The sequence below is a fragment of the Malania oleifera genome, chromosome 6 (assembly GCF_029873635.1).
Source record: "Malania oleifera isolate guangnan ecotype guangnan chromosome 6, ASM2987363v1, whole genome shotgun sequence".
Taxonomy (NCBI): domain Eukaryota; kingdom Viridiplantae; phylum Streptophyta; class Magnoliopsida; order Santalales; family Ximeniaceae; genus Malania; species Malania oleifera.
The window spans coordinates 38,613,124-38,627,003 of NC_080422.1; the positions used below are offsets into that span (position 1 = coordinate 38,613,124).

A 13,880-nucleotide genomic window follows, 5' to 3' on the forward strand; every position below is an offset into this window, starting at 1 on the left:
TCGTAAGTTATTTCTAGCTTGTCTCATATTTCCTTGGTCGATTTGCAAGCCATTACTCTATTAAATTCATTAGCATCTAAAGCACAATACAAGGCATTTATGGCACTTGAATTTAGTTGAAGCATTTTGTAGTCTATATCGTTTAAGTCCTTTTTCTCTTTAGGAATTTATTTTCCATCCACTATTTTTGTAGGAATTAGATCTCTATCCATAACAACTTCTCATGCTTTCCAATCCATATGTTGAAAATAGATTTGCATTCGTTTTTTTCCAACAAGTATAGTTATGTCCACAAAAGATAGGGGCCTAATTGAAGATTGTCCCTCTTCAAAGAGAGCTACGCCTATGTGAGCCATTAAGATTTTTTATAACTACTAATTAAGATTTTCTATAACCTGACTCTGATACCAATTGAAAACAAAGATGTAGCCCCATTAGGGGGTATGAATTGGATTTAAAAAAATTTCTCTTAATTCCTTTTAAGACTTTTTAACCCTTTTTATTTCTTTTAACCAATTCTTGACTTGTTTGTTTAATTTATCAATCACACAAGAACTTAGTTCCTTTTATACAATCCACAATACTATTGCTTAAACAATCAAGTAGTTAATCAATCAACCACAATATCCAAACCAAGATATATAAGATACAAAATTTCAACTTTTGTTTGTTTGCAGCCCTGTTGTTTAATGCAATCCCTTTAATAATTAATTAGCTTTCTCAAAGTTATTTTCAACAAAACATTCACACTCTTCCCAAAATTCAGAATTCAAATAAACTCTTAGTGAATTTATCTTTGGGTGTTAACCAAATAACATACTCCCTTATGATTTCCACAAAGTATGGTTTAACCAACGTACTCCCTTTCGGTTTTTGCAACCCAAATCAAAATTAGACTTTTACTTTACTTGATTTCAAAATATATGTACTATATATGATTAAAAATTAAATCATCCACGCATTTTATATGTGCTGAAAATAAAGAGTAAGGCAAAGAGAGAGTGAGACCGGGATTTTTACGAGGTTCGGCTTATACCCAGCCTACGTCCTCGCCTTTGGCAAACCACTAAAGGATTCACTAAAATTAGTTCTTTTTTTAGGTGGAACTACACCGTTTATACACTCCTTCAGTAGGTTAGAGTCTGCCTCTCCAAACGATATATCCTCGTTCGGCCACTCCTTCAATTAGGCTAGAGCAGCACCTCTTTAAGCAATATCCCCCGCTTAGCCAACGATCCAAACACCTTGAATCTTCCAAGAACTACAAAAAATATGAAGTAATCTCTGCATACAATAGCACTCTCAAAACAGAGTAGATTAGTACAATATCAGCTCTAGGTACTTCAATAATTTAAATACCAATAAGAAATAGAATTGAAGCCCAAGTGTAGAATTCACCAAGGGTTCCTTTGTGATTTGAGAAAACATAGTATAAGAACCTCAGGTTGGTATTTCAGCAGCAATTCAGATGATTTCCCTCCAGCAAGAGTATGAGCAATATGAAACTTTGAGAGAGATTGAAAGATTTGATGCAAGTATGTTGTGTGATTGCTTATGGGTTTGAATTCTTGGGATTAAAGGAGTATTTATAGGCATTTTAGGATTAGTTTCCTTATTCCCCAAGTAACTTGGAGTGTCCACCAAGTTTTTATAACATTCATATTTGAAAAACCAATTTTTGAAAATTTTCCGTTGGAGTTTAAAAAATCAAAACCCATGAAGTCAGTCGGCTGACCCATTGGGTAGTGTATTTCCACAGGGTCAATCGACTAGACAGGCGACTGATACCCTTTTGTCTTCCAGAAATTAAAATCAGGACATAGTCAGTCGGCTGGACACGGTCAATCAGCTGGACAGTTAATTTTGCTGTTGTTTATCTATCAGTTAGCTGACTAAACCCAGAGTATTTCTAGTCAGTCAGCTGACCAGTCCTTTTTCTAATTTTTCATTTTTGGTTTTCAAATTTAATTTCGCTCTCTTGTTTTGGTCTTTCATAAAACATTTTCAAATGTTTTAAATTAGGTCTCTAAGTCCATGTATTTCCCTTAAAGAACTTCAACAATATTTCAAAAGATATTTAAATATTAAAGCACTTACATAAAGACTTCTAAACTATTTGTCATTCTTAAACACTTAAGTCTTCATGCTTTGTCTTGGCCCTTTCTTCAAGCTTTAATATCAAGTTCTTCCTGTCTTGGCCTTTTCTTCAAGCTTTAATATCAAGTTCATCCTCTCATATATCATCCATGCCTTTAAGTATTCTTTAAGCTTCATATGATCATGTTCCTTTGGAATATAAGTTTCAATTGATCCTTATGAATACTTGACCTTACTTTCACATATGTGAGATCTGAAAAATCATCACTCAACCAAATATGTTAAGTTTCACTTGTTTGTTATTATCAAAATAGGATGTTAAGTCTTGTAAGGCTAACAATTTCTGTATATTATATTTATCTGCGCAATTGGTATATGCTTAGAAATGTCCATAGGTTGTGTATTACTGTTGTTGGTTTAATTGAATTTAAGAAGAAATTTTTTAATACCCAATTCACCCCTCTCTTGGAAATACACCAATCTGAACACAATATATCATAGGTTGAATCATGTATCACCTATCTCTTAAATTGCTCGTTCAAAATGTACATGATTTTGGGTAGCATTGGTTTCGTTGTGCATGCATCTTGGCCACTTAGGTCATGACCTGAAATACTAATGGGGACACCAATTTGGTTTGTCTGGCACGACGAGGTGATTCCTTGGCCATCTCTGTCTCCGTGGGAAGGTCTTACCTTTAAGTTTGGATTATCCATAAGCTAAACTAATTTAGATGATTATTAGTGACAGTTCCATAAACATTACTAATTCAAGACTATTAGTGACAATTTAAAAAATTCGTCGCTAATAATATACTATTAGTAACGGTTCTCATAAATCGTCACTAATATAGTTAACTTTACCTAGTCAACAAATGTATTATTAGTCACCATTTGGCAAACCATTACTATTACCAACCTATTAGTGGCAGTTTCCAATCGTCACTAATAATTAACTATTAGTGATGATTGTTCTAAACCGTCACTAATATAGGTAAATAAATAATTTTTATATTTTTTTTAATAAAAAGACTATTAATGACGGTTTAACAAATTCGTCACTAATAATAAGATATTAGTAACCGTTCTAAAGAATCGTCACTACTAATATTGACTTTTTCAAAGTCAACAAAAGAATTATTAATGACAATTATATAAATCGTTACTAATAAAAGACTATTAGTGACGGTTTAGAAAAACCGTGACTAATAATGTATTACTAGTGATGATTTTAGGAACTATTACAAATAATACATTATTAGTGACGGTTATGTAACCGTCACTAATAAGTGGCTTTTAGTGACGCTTTGATGTCGCCACGACTACTCCAAAAAACATCGCTAATATTTTCTTGAGTTATTTTTCGCGCGAAAAGTAGTTTCCCACGATGATAAAGATTATACAAAGAAGATTATAGGCCTACATTCTTGCAAAATTTTAGCAATGGCTTTTATTTTTCTTAGTTAAATTTTGTAAAACATAGTCTTTGTAATCAATTGTTCTCTTGATACACCATATGATTAATTAAGTAAATCATGGATTTTTATATATTTTAAATTGTGCCATTGTTTTTAAATAGTATATTGGGATTTATAGAAATGGATGATTATGCTAGTGTGTCAAGACTAAGTCTTCCTTTCATACCTATCGATTGAAATTGGTATTATACAGTACATCTCTGAAAGTAAGTACATAACATTTATAGACGTACTTTATGATTTATATACCTACAAAATTAAAATTATATATATTTCGTGAAATTAGTAGGTATTTGATTTATTTAATACATAAGATATATTGCGTTTACGATAGGATAATTGAATATTTTTAAAAATAATAAATGGGATTACTTAATTAATGTGAATCATTGCATTTCCAGTTATTTATATTGTTATTATTTATTTTTTTGAAGTAATTCCTAACATTCTAGAAAATGAGGTTGACATTCATTTTTAATTTCTAATTTATCAAGGCAACTTTGCTCTTGATTCTCATTTTACAAAAAAGAAAAAATAGTAAATCAACCATTTTACTATGTGATAAAATTTTCAATATATTAATTAAAAGGAATCGAAATGTAAATGTAAATTTAAAAAAAAAAAAATTTATTGCAGGCCCATAATGTTTATAATCTAACAGAATAAGAAGAAAAAATGAAATTGAACTGCATAAACTAATAATTTTACAATATAAGTGGTGCATTATATTGTCATCTTAGTGGTAGAAGTTCGATAATTATGCACATAATTTGTGCCATAAAAGCTAAAAAGGAATTGGAATTAACGAACCTTCCCAAACAGGGGAGAGAGAGAGAGAGGGTAGCTGTGAGCTATATAGATAGGGGGCACATGCGCTGTAGCTTTGCGTATGAGAATATATTATCCAAAGCGTGGAGTGCTGATCAGTGGTCTCCGCCCACTGCGTGGAAAATGGGTGAGGACTGGAGAAACAAACCACAGCAGCAATCCCACGGTCTTGGTTTCTGCTTCTTTGTCTCCTTCCTCTCTCTCTTCCTCTTGGCTTCTTCAGTAAATGGAGCACAAGTGGCAGCAGCGCAGAGTGAGGCTGAGGCTGTCGTGGGGTATGGCTACTCCCTCCAATCGGCGTGGCTGAATACCGCCCGTAAATCGTTGCTCGCCAATCTCGCCGTCATCAGGCACACCTCCGTCTACGGCCCCGACGTCCATAATCTCCACTTCATCGCCAGGCACGTAATCCTTTGATTTTAATTAATTTTCTTCTGGGCAAATGGGCGTGCCAAATTGGATGTGCGTTTTTAAGTTTTGACCGGCGTAACTGTGGCACAACTACTGGTAGCGCGTGATTGCCACTCTCTCTAATGGTACTGTAAATGTTCTGTTTTGACGGGATTGTGAGGTTATTAGCGGCGGCGCCTGATAGAAACGCGCTCTAACCACGCGTGTAGTAATTATAATCTGTGTTTGGAGCGCAGTGTTGTTTGGCAAGGTTGATCGTTGACTTGCGCTGTTGTGTTGTTTTAGCAGTTTGGATGCATAGGACCGTCTGAGAAACGCACTCTAACCACACATGTAGTAATTATAATCTGCGTTGAGTTCTGTGTTGTTTGGCAAGGTTGATCGTTAACTTGCGTTGTTTTGTTACGTTTAACAGTGTGGACACAAAGGATCGTCTGAGAGTTCTGATCAGAGACGCCGACGACCAGAGATGGGAAGTTCCCCAGGATATCGTCCCCCGCGAAACCCACTTCCCCCACCTCCGCCGTTCCCTCGCAGAGAAACAATCCTCGCCGGCGCCGGAAACCCACTTCGTCCTGGACCCAAAATCGGACCTCATACTCACTCTCCGTAACAGCACACAATTCTCCTTCACCGTGTCCCGCCGCTCCACCGGTGATGTCCTCTTCGACACCGCCCCAGCCGCCTCCGACCCCGCCGGCAACACCTCTCTTGTTTTCAAGGACCAGTTCCTCCAGCTCTCCTCCTCCCTCCCTCTCCACAGGTCCTCCCTCTACGGCTTCGGCGAGCACACCAAGAAGACCTTCAAGCTCCAGCGCAACGACTCCTTCACGCTGTGGAACGCCGACATCGCCAGCTTGGCTGTTGACTTGAACCTTTACGGGTCGCATCCGTTCTACATTGACGTCCGGTCGCCGTCGGCGGACGGCAAAGTCCCGGCAGGGTCCACTCATGGGGTGTTGTTGCTCAACAGCAACGGCATGGACGTCGTCTACGGCGGTGACAGAATTACTTACAAGGTTATCGGCGGTGTCCTAGACCTCTATTTCTTCGCCGGCCCGTCGCCGAACACGGTGATACAGCAGTATACGGACCTCATCGGAAAGCCTGCCCCAATGCCCTACTGGTCTTTTGGTTAGTACCACAATGTATCGATATTGTACTAATTTATTTATTTCATTTTTATTTGTCCACCAAGTGCTTGTACAAAGGTGTGATCCATTTAAGAATCAGAATTGAAGAAGCACTGGCATTGGAAAAGTTATGCTAAAACATTATATCGATCTGTCATCTTACAGGATTTCACCAATGTCGATACGGTTACAAGAATATTTCTGATGTTGAGGGAGTGGTTGCCAGATATGCAAAAGAAAAAATCCCTCTTGAAGTCATGTGGACAGATATTGATTACATGGATGGATTTAAGGATTTCACATTTGACCCCGTTAAGTTTCCATTGCCCAGGATGCAGAAATTTGTTGACAGACTTCATAAAAATGGTCAGAAGTATGTGCTCATTGTTGATCCTGGTAAGTTGGGCGAACTCATAGTAATACTTTATTCTTTCTGATTTCTTTTGTTCGATTCCTTTAATTAATGAAATGAAATTGTGCCATCTTCATCACAGGTATCAGTGTGAATGATACTGATGGGACTTATTTAAGAGGGATGAAGGATGATGTCTTCATAAAACGTGATGGCATTCCTTACATGGGAGAAGTTTGGCCAGGAGTAGTCTACTTCCCTGACTTTCTAAATCCTGCTTCTATGCCATATTGGGCTAATGAAATCAAAATATTTCATGATCTTCTCCCCGTTGATGGCCTTTGGATTGACATGAATGAGTTATCCAATTTCTTAAGTCCTGTTGCCACCCCAAATTCCACGCTCGATGACCCTCCCTATAAGATCAACAACTCTGGGGATTATAGTCCAATTGGTAAGAAAACTGTTCCAGCAACAGCTCGGCACTTTGGTAATGTCTCAGAGTACAATGCCCATAACTTATATGGATTACTAGAAGCCAAAGCCACCCAAGAAGGCCTAATCAAAGTGACTGGTAAGAGGCCCTTTGTGTTGTCGAGATCAACTTTTGTTGGATCTGGCAAGCATGCAGCACATTGGACCGGAGACAATGGAGCCACATGGGATGACTTGGCATACACGATTCCCTCCATTTTAAATTTTGGACTGTTTGGAATACCTATGGTTGGAGCTGATATATGTGGTTTTAATAAAAATTCAACTGAAGAGCTCTGCCGCCGTTGGATTCAGGTATTCTTTGTTTTTCTCAACATTTGAAATGGTTTTCTCGTTTAAATTACAGCATTTGGATGGAATCCATTTTGATCTATCTATTGGGCTTTCAAGTAGTTCTATTACAGAATATGCTCATCATTAAGATGTTACAAGAGAGAATACTGAAATATGAATATTATAATGTCCACGGGGGTACTAAAAATCATTCTGCTGCTTATATAAAAGAATTCTCACAGTTTTATTCCCGTGCAGCTGGGGGCCTTTTACCCCTTTTCAAGAGACCACTCTTCCATTAACACAATTCGTCGAGAGCTCTATTTGTGGGATTCAGTTGCAACATCAGCCCGGAAGGTTCTTGCACTCCGCTACCGGCTGCTTCCCTGCTACTACACATTAATGTACGAGGCACACAAAACAGGCACACCAATTGCCCGACCACTGTTCTTCTCATTCCCTCTTGACATAAAAACTTATGAGATCAGCAAACAGCTTCTTATTGGTAAAGGAGTGATGGTATCACCCGTTTTGAAGCCAGGAGCAGTCTCAGTGAATGCTTACTTTCCAGCGGGAAATTGGTTCAACCTCTTTGACTACTCGCGTTCTGTAAGTGTGAGCTCAGGAAAGTATGTCAAGCTTGATGCTCCTGAGCACGACATAAATGTGCATGTTCGAGAAGGAAACATTTTGGCATTGCAAGGGGAAGCTATGACCACAAAAGTAGCTAGAAAGACACCATTTGAACTCTTGGTGGTGGTTGGTGCCAATGGAAACAGCAGTGGGGAAGTTTTCTTGGATGATGGAGAGGAATTGGAGATGGGAGGGAAAGGAGGGAGGTGGACTTTTGTGAGGTTTTATGGCAGAGTAGCTGGAAATAAAGTTGTTGTAGGATCTAATGTTGTAAATCCGAAATATGCTTTGAGCCAGAAGTGGATTGTTGATAAGGTTACTGTTTTAGGTTTGAGGAAGGAGAATAAGATCAATGGATATGAATTACACACCACCAAGGGATCCAACTCGGGAAGAAACTCAGGGGCAAGAACAAGTTTTCACAGCAGCAATGAACACTTTGTTGTGCTGGGCATTTCACACCTCTCACAGCCTATAGGAGAAGGTTTTGAATTTGAGCTGAACTTCAGGAAATAAAGGAAACAGTACTGCAGAGTGCAATTTGAATTATTATTATTATTTTTTCCTGGAGGGTCTTCATTAAAAAATGAATGAAATGTGAGAGAATTTCATGTATGGCATGGGTAAGTGTGATATAATGAAGTTTGATGACTAATAATAGCAAGAAATGTTCATTTTCTTTTTCTTCCCTATATTTCATGTTGCCCTAACTTACTCATGCTTTACTTGCCTAGCCTTCCATATGCCCAAAGGAGATCCACTTTCATTCTTGTTCTCTCTTCATTTTCCTTTTCAACTTGAAAAATAATTTACAATAGAGGTGTTCTTGTGTGGGGCTGGACTTAAAATTTAATCTTGTGGAGATAAAACGTAAAGTACTTTACAATTTTATCTTTCATGGATAACATAATTCAAGCAAGGTTAACCATAGACATCACTATAATAGAAAAAAAAAAATTAGAAATATAAAAGTTAAAACACTCAAATGTATCAATTCGATAATTCATATTACATGCTTTCTTTCATAAATTCTAAGTAGTTGCGGATTGTAATTAGTTTTTTTGACATTCACGCATTAAAGGTAGATCAAGTCGGGTTGGGTAGGCAAGACACTATACTCACAAACCAACTCATACAATGGAATTATGTAAGATGAAATACGGTCAATCTCGATCCATAAAACCATTCAAAATTGATTTTTTTTTTTTTGGATCTATTCAATTTGTATTAATCGGATTAGTACTTAAACACACCTAATTTTCAAAGAGTAGAAAATGCATTGAATGATATTCGATTAGGAGCACCATTTTAAAGCAAAATTTTGAAAGCCTTTTTTTTTTTTTAAGAAAAGACGTTTAATTTTTTACAAGTATGGACAAAACAAGATCTACTTACCTACATTTGTGGTTAAAATAATATTATTATATTAGAATTAAAAATTTAACAAATCACAAAGACTTGAATTTTGACATACCGAGCTCAACCTACCTGAGTAATTCACCCTCTTAAATTAGATAAAAAAATGAAAAAATCAAAAATTCCCTCCAAACCCATTATTTATATATGGCAACCCCGTACAATAATGGTCCAACTCATCCTTTGAAATATTTTGGGTGTTGGTCCCATTCTTTTTTTTTTTTTTTGGGTTACGCCGGGTGTCCTGGCGCCCTCGGTTCATCCAACTACATGATATATGATCACTGGTGGCGTCACGAGGTACTCAAACTAATCCCTCGCCCACGCTGTCTGGCCCCACAGGCAACGCGGGAGGTAATTTCAGGTTTTTGTTTCAAGGCAGGAATTGAACCCGGGCTTATACTGTCAAGCAGCCCACCGCAAATCCCCTGCCACCTGAGCCTTGGCTAAAGTCAAAAGCCAAGGCTACTGCACCTTATCCCTTCAAATGATTTGTCATTTACACTCTTTTTATTCCTGACATCTTTCTTTATTTAGACTATGGAAATTTTTAAATAATTTACTAACTATCCTAAATGCAATTTATCAAATCATACCCAATGAATATTTTAGTATGTGGTTGTAATACTTAAGTCAACAATGATATTTAAATTTAAGAGAAAAATAAAATTTGACTTTTGAGGCCTATTATTGGCAATCGTTAGATTATTTAAATCAAGTCATATTTTACGTATTAATCAATCAAATTTATAGAGTTAATTAGTTTATATAATTATGAACATTATGGTCAAAATAGACAATTACACTAGCATAAAAATCGTTAATAATTTAAGAATTTGATTGATCATCTAAAATACATAATAGTTAAGAAGCTCATCATTCCATTTAGGATATCCTTGGTTAAAGTTCGGACTTTTATGTTAAAAATTTTATGCTCGAACCTTAGAAGGGGCAAAAAAGGAAATATGATGGAAAAAAGACTACCTTCAACATGGTATGAGCTTCTTCATCCTAGCTCTCTTGAACATGTAATTGTACTATTGTGACTATTACTGCAATAAATTCTTTTAAAAATATATTGTGATTGGAGCTATCTCATGCTTATTTTTTATTAAAAAACTTGTAACGACTTTTCTCCTAACATGTGATATTATTGCTGATAGCAATAATTTTAGGAAATAAAATAATGTGGTTTAATGAAAATTAAAGTGTAATAACAGAATAGGAAATAAGGTAGCAATTAAATATTTTTTTTAACTATATTATATATTCAAGATATGTATGTTGCACCTTAATCATATTATAATGGCAATAAATTTTAACTTAGAATTTTATTTAAATTATTATCATCGATTTTGAATAAGAATTCATTCATATTATGTTTTTAGTATAAAATTAGTAAAATTATATTGTTAATTATAAAAAATGGAAGAAAAAAATTTTAAGTCTAATGTTTCGAGTCTTTTTTCAAAAATATATGTCATCGACAAGTACAAAGTTAGTATTGGGTATTGTTGAACTCTTCATTTCATCATTTTATTAAGGATAAAGCTTTTTCTCTCACATGTTTAAAATATCTAACTATGATGTCTTCATATACATCTAATTCGCAGTCATCAATAGGATACTAATATGTCCTAAATATGTGAACTTATAAAAAGAAGTCAAAAGCTAGCAATCACTACCCAAGTCAAATCTTCTGGTAAGAGCAATTAGATCTAATCCAATAATGAAGGGAGAGATATGTTGAGATTTGATATTACAGGTGTGGAGTCGTCGGCAGCAGCAGCTTTCCCCGCAGCTTATGTTGAAATTGGAGACCTATAGTAAATGAAGACCAACAACCCTCCACCTGCCTTGCCCACCATGGCTGACATTAAGCACCATGTTTGAATTTTACTCTCTCTATATGTGTATATATATATATATATATGTGTGTGTGTGTGTGTGTGTGTGTGTGTGTGGAGATTGTGCAGATGTGTTATGTGTAGTGTGAGTGCTGTGAGTGCAGAGAGGTTGTACGCAGAGAGAATTGCAGTAAGAGAGAAAGAAAGAGAGAGACTGAGAGAGTTGAGCAGTATGGCTCCTCCTCATTGTAATATTTCTCCCAGTATAGTGCAGTGGTGTGTATTCCGTGGACGTAGGTCGATTCGACCGAACCACGTTATATCTGGTGTTCCATTGTGTTTGTTTCTTTCTTTGTGTGTGATTGTTGCTCCAAGTTTATCTCCAACAATTGGTATCAGAGCTTGGTTTGAGTAGAATCGTCAGATCGGATAAAAAAAAATTTTATGGATTTTGAGCATCAGTCCAGTAACTCGAAATTTAATTTTGAGGCCACCATCGTACTCCTCTCATCAAGAAGAAGCAAACAGTGTCAACCGGAGCTCCAAAAGACTTTAGACAACGCCGCACGCGCCACCATGCACCTTGCCGAAGAAAGACGCCTCCCCACGCGCTGATTACGCACCAGCACCTGCTGGTCACGCGCCACACTCATGCCCACTCGTCCTCCTCACCCGGACAGACTCAACCTGACCCGGACTCCACCCGACCCGACCTAGAGAATCTCTCAGACCGGATCAACCTGAGACCCAGTCCGTGGATCTGTATTCGACCCGAACCGATCCAGACCCGGGAGCCACGTCATCCGACCCCGCACTGCCACGTCAGCGGTGGGCCCCCACAGTGCCATGTTAGTAGGTGGACCCCACTGCCACGTCAACATGTGGGCCCCACTGCCACATCAGTCAGCCACATCATCAATGCCACATCAGCATTGCCACGTCAACATAGTTGACCTGAGTTGACCATTTTTGACCGAGCGTTTGAGTGGCCTTTTCAAAGCCATTTCGGGTCTGTTTTTCGAGCGACTTAAGCCATTTTTAGGGTTTTCGGCCGTTTCGGATCCAATCGTGCTGTCTGTTTAAGCTAATTGTGTCTCTAGATCAGTGAATCAAGATGTTGAATAAAAAGAGCTTTTAGATCGAAATGTTTGACAGCACGAACTTTGGTTTCTAGAAAATGCAGATAGAGGACTATTTATTTAGTAAAGAGTTGCACTTACCACTAAAGGAGAAGCCAGAGTCCATGAAGGAGAGAGAGTGGGAGTTTCTTGACCGAAAAGCTCTCAAAGCTATCAGGATGACGTCGACAAAGTCTGTTATCTTCAACATCAAGCACTTGACAACCACCAAGTCCCTTATGGATGCACTATCTAACATGTACGAGCAGCCATCAGCCGTGAATAAGGTACATCTAATGAAGAGATTGTTTACCATGAGCATGTCTGCAGCTGAAAGTTTCAGCAGACACCTAAACAATTTCAACGAGCTTTCGGATCAACTCGCCTGGGTCGAGATTACATTTGACAGTGAGATCAGTGCCCTACTAATTCTCAGTCAGCTGCCTGAGAGTTGGAAAGGTATTGTCACTGCGATCAATAGCTCTGCAGGAAAATCGAAACTGAAATATGATGAGGTTATCAGCATGATTTTAACGGAGGAGATCAGAATGCAATCGAACAATGCCTCCACTTCAAGTTCAGCCTTGAATGTGGAAAGTTGAGGAAAGGGAAGCGGACATGGACGATCTAACAATGGTGGCAAATCTAGGACCAGGTGGTCCAAATCTAGAAATCCCAGAGGTTCCTAGGGCACAAAGAATGTTGAGTGCTGGAACTGTGGAAAGACCGAGCATTTCAAAACCAGTGCAAAGGTCTGAGAAAGGAATCTAAGGAGAAGACAGAAGCAAATCTCGCCTCTTCCTCAGGAGAAAAAGATGCTTTGATATGCTCTTTGGAGAGCAAGCAGGAGTCTTGGGTCTTAGACTTCAGGGCCTTATTTCATGCCACTTGCTGCAGAGAATGCCTAGAGGATCACACACTAGGTAATTTTGGTAAGGTGTACCTTGGCAATGATCAACCTTACGACATAACTGGCAAGGGAGTTGTGAAGATCAATATAAACGGGTCAGTATGGAAGCTGAAGGATGTCAGGCATATTCTAGACCTGAGAAAGAATCTGATCTTAGTTGATCAGCTGGCAGATGAGGGATACACGACGACATTATTGGAGATGAATGGAAGATTTCAAAAGGTGTATTAATGATTGCAAGAGATAAGAAAAGCGGAACTATTTATCTAACCTCCAATGCCTCCATGTCTATTTCAGTTCCTGCAGGAAATGACGACAGCAACATCTGGCACCAGCGACTCGGTCACATGAGCGAGAAAGGACTCAGGGTGATGCACTCAAAAAGAAAATTGAGTGGTTTACAGTCAGTGCAGATTCACACATGTGTGAGGATTGCATATTCGGGAAACAGAAGAGGGTCAGTTTCCAGACAAACACCCGTGCCCCAAAGAAGGAGAAATTAGAACTAGTCCACTCAAATGTGTGGGGACCGACGCCCGTCTCATCCATAGGCGGAAGGAATTATTTCATCACATTCAATGACGATCACTCTCGGAAGGTATGGGTTTATTTTTTGAAGTATAAGTTGGAAGTATTTGATGCTTTCAGGGTACGAAAAGCTATGGTTGAAAACGAAACTGGTTTGAGAATTAAGAAGCTGAGAACAAACAACGGCGGAGAGTATGAAGACACCAGGTTTAAGAAATTCTGCTATGAGCACGGTATCAGGATGGAAAGAACTGTGCCAGGTACGCCTCAGCACAACGGCGTAGCATGGCGGATGAACCGAACGTTAATTGAAAGAGCCAGAAGTATGCGTATACAGTCAGGCTTACCATTGCACTTATAGG

The 13,880-nt window shown here is 38.0% G+C and overlaps 1 protein-coding gene across 1 annotated transcript; it reads left to right on the forward strand.

The window, feature by feature from the left end:
* The first annotated feature begins 4,396 nt into the window (after positions 1 to 4,396).
* LOC131157063 (alpha-glucosidase-like) lies at positions 4,397 to 8,388 on the forward strand. Its single transcript, XM_058110928.1, has 5 exons — positions 4,397 to 4,803; positions 5,229 to 5,947; positions 6,112 to 6,342; positions 6,441 to 7,087; positions 7,325 to 8,388. Exons 1-5 carry the CDS (start codon positions 4,445 to 4,447, stop codon positions 8,213 to 8,215), a joined length of 2,847 nt encoding a protein of 948 aa, XP_057966911.1. The 5' UTR covers positions 4,397 to 4,444; the 3' UTR covers positions 8,216 to 8,388.
* The last annotated feature ends 5,492 nt before the right edge of the window (positions 8,389 to 13,880 follow it).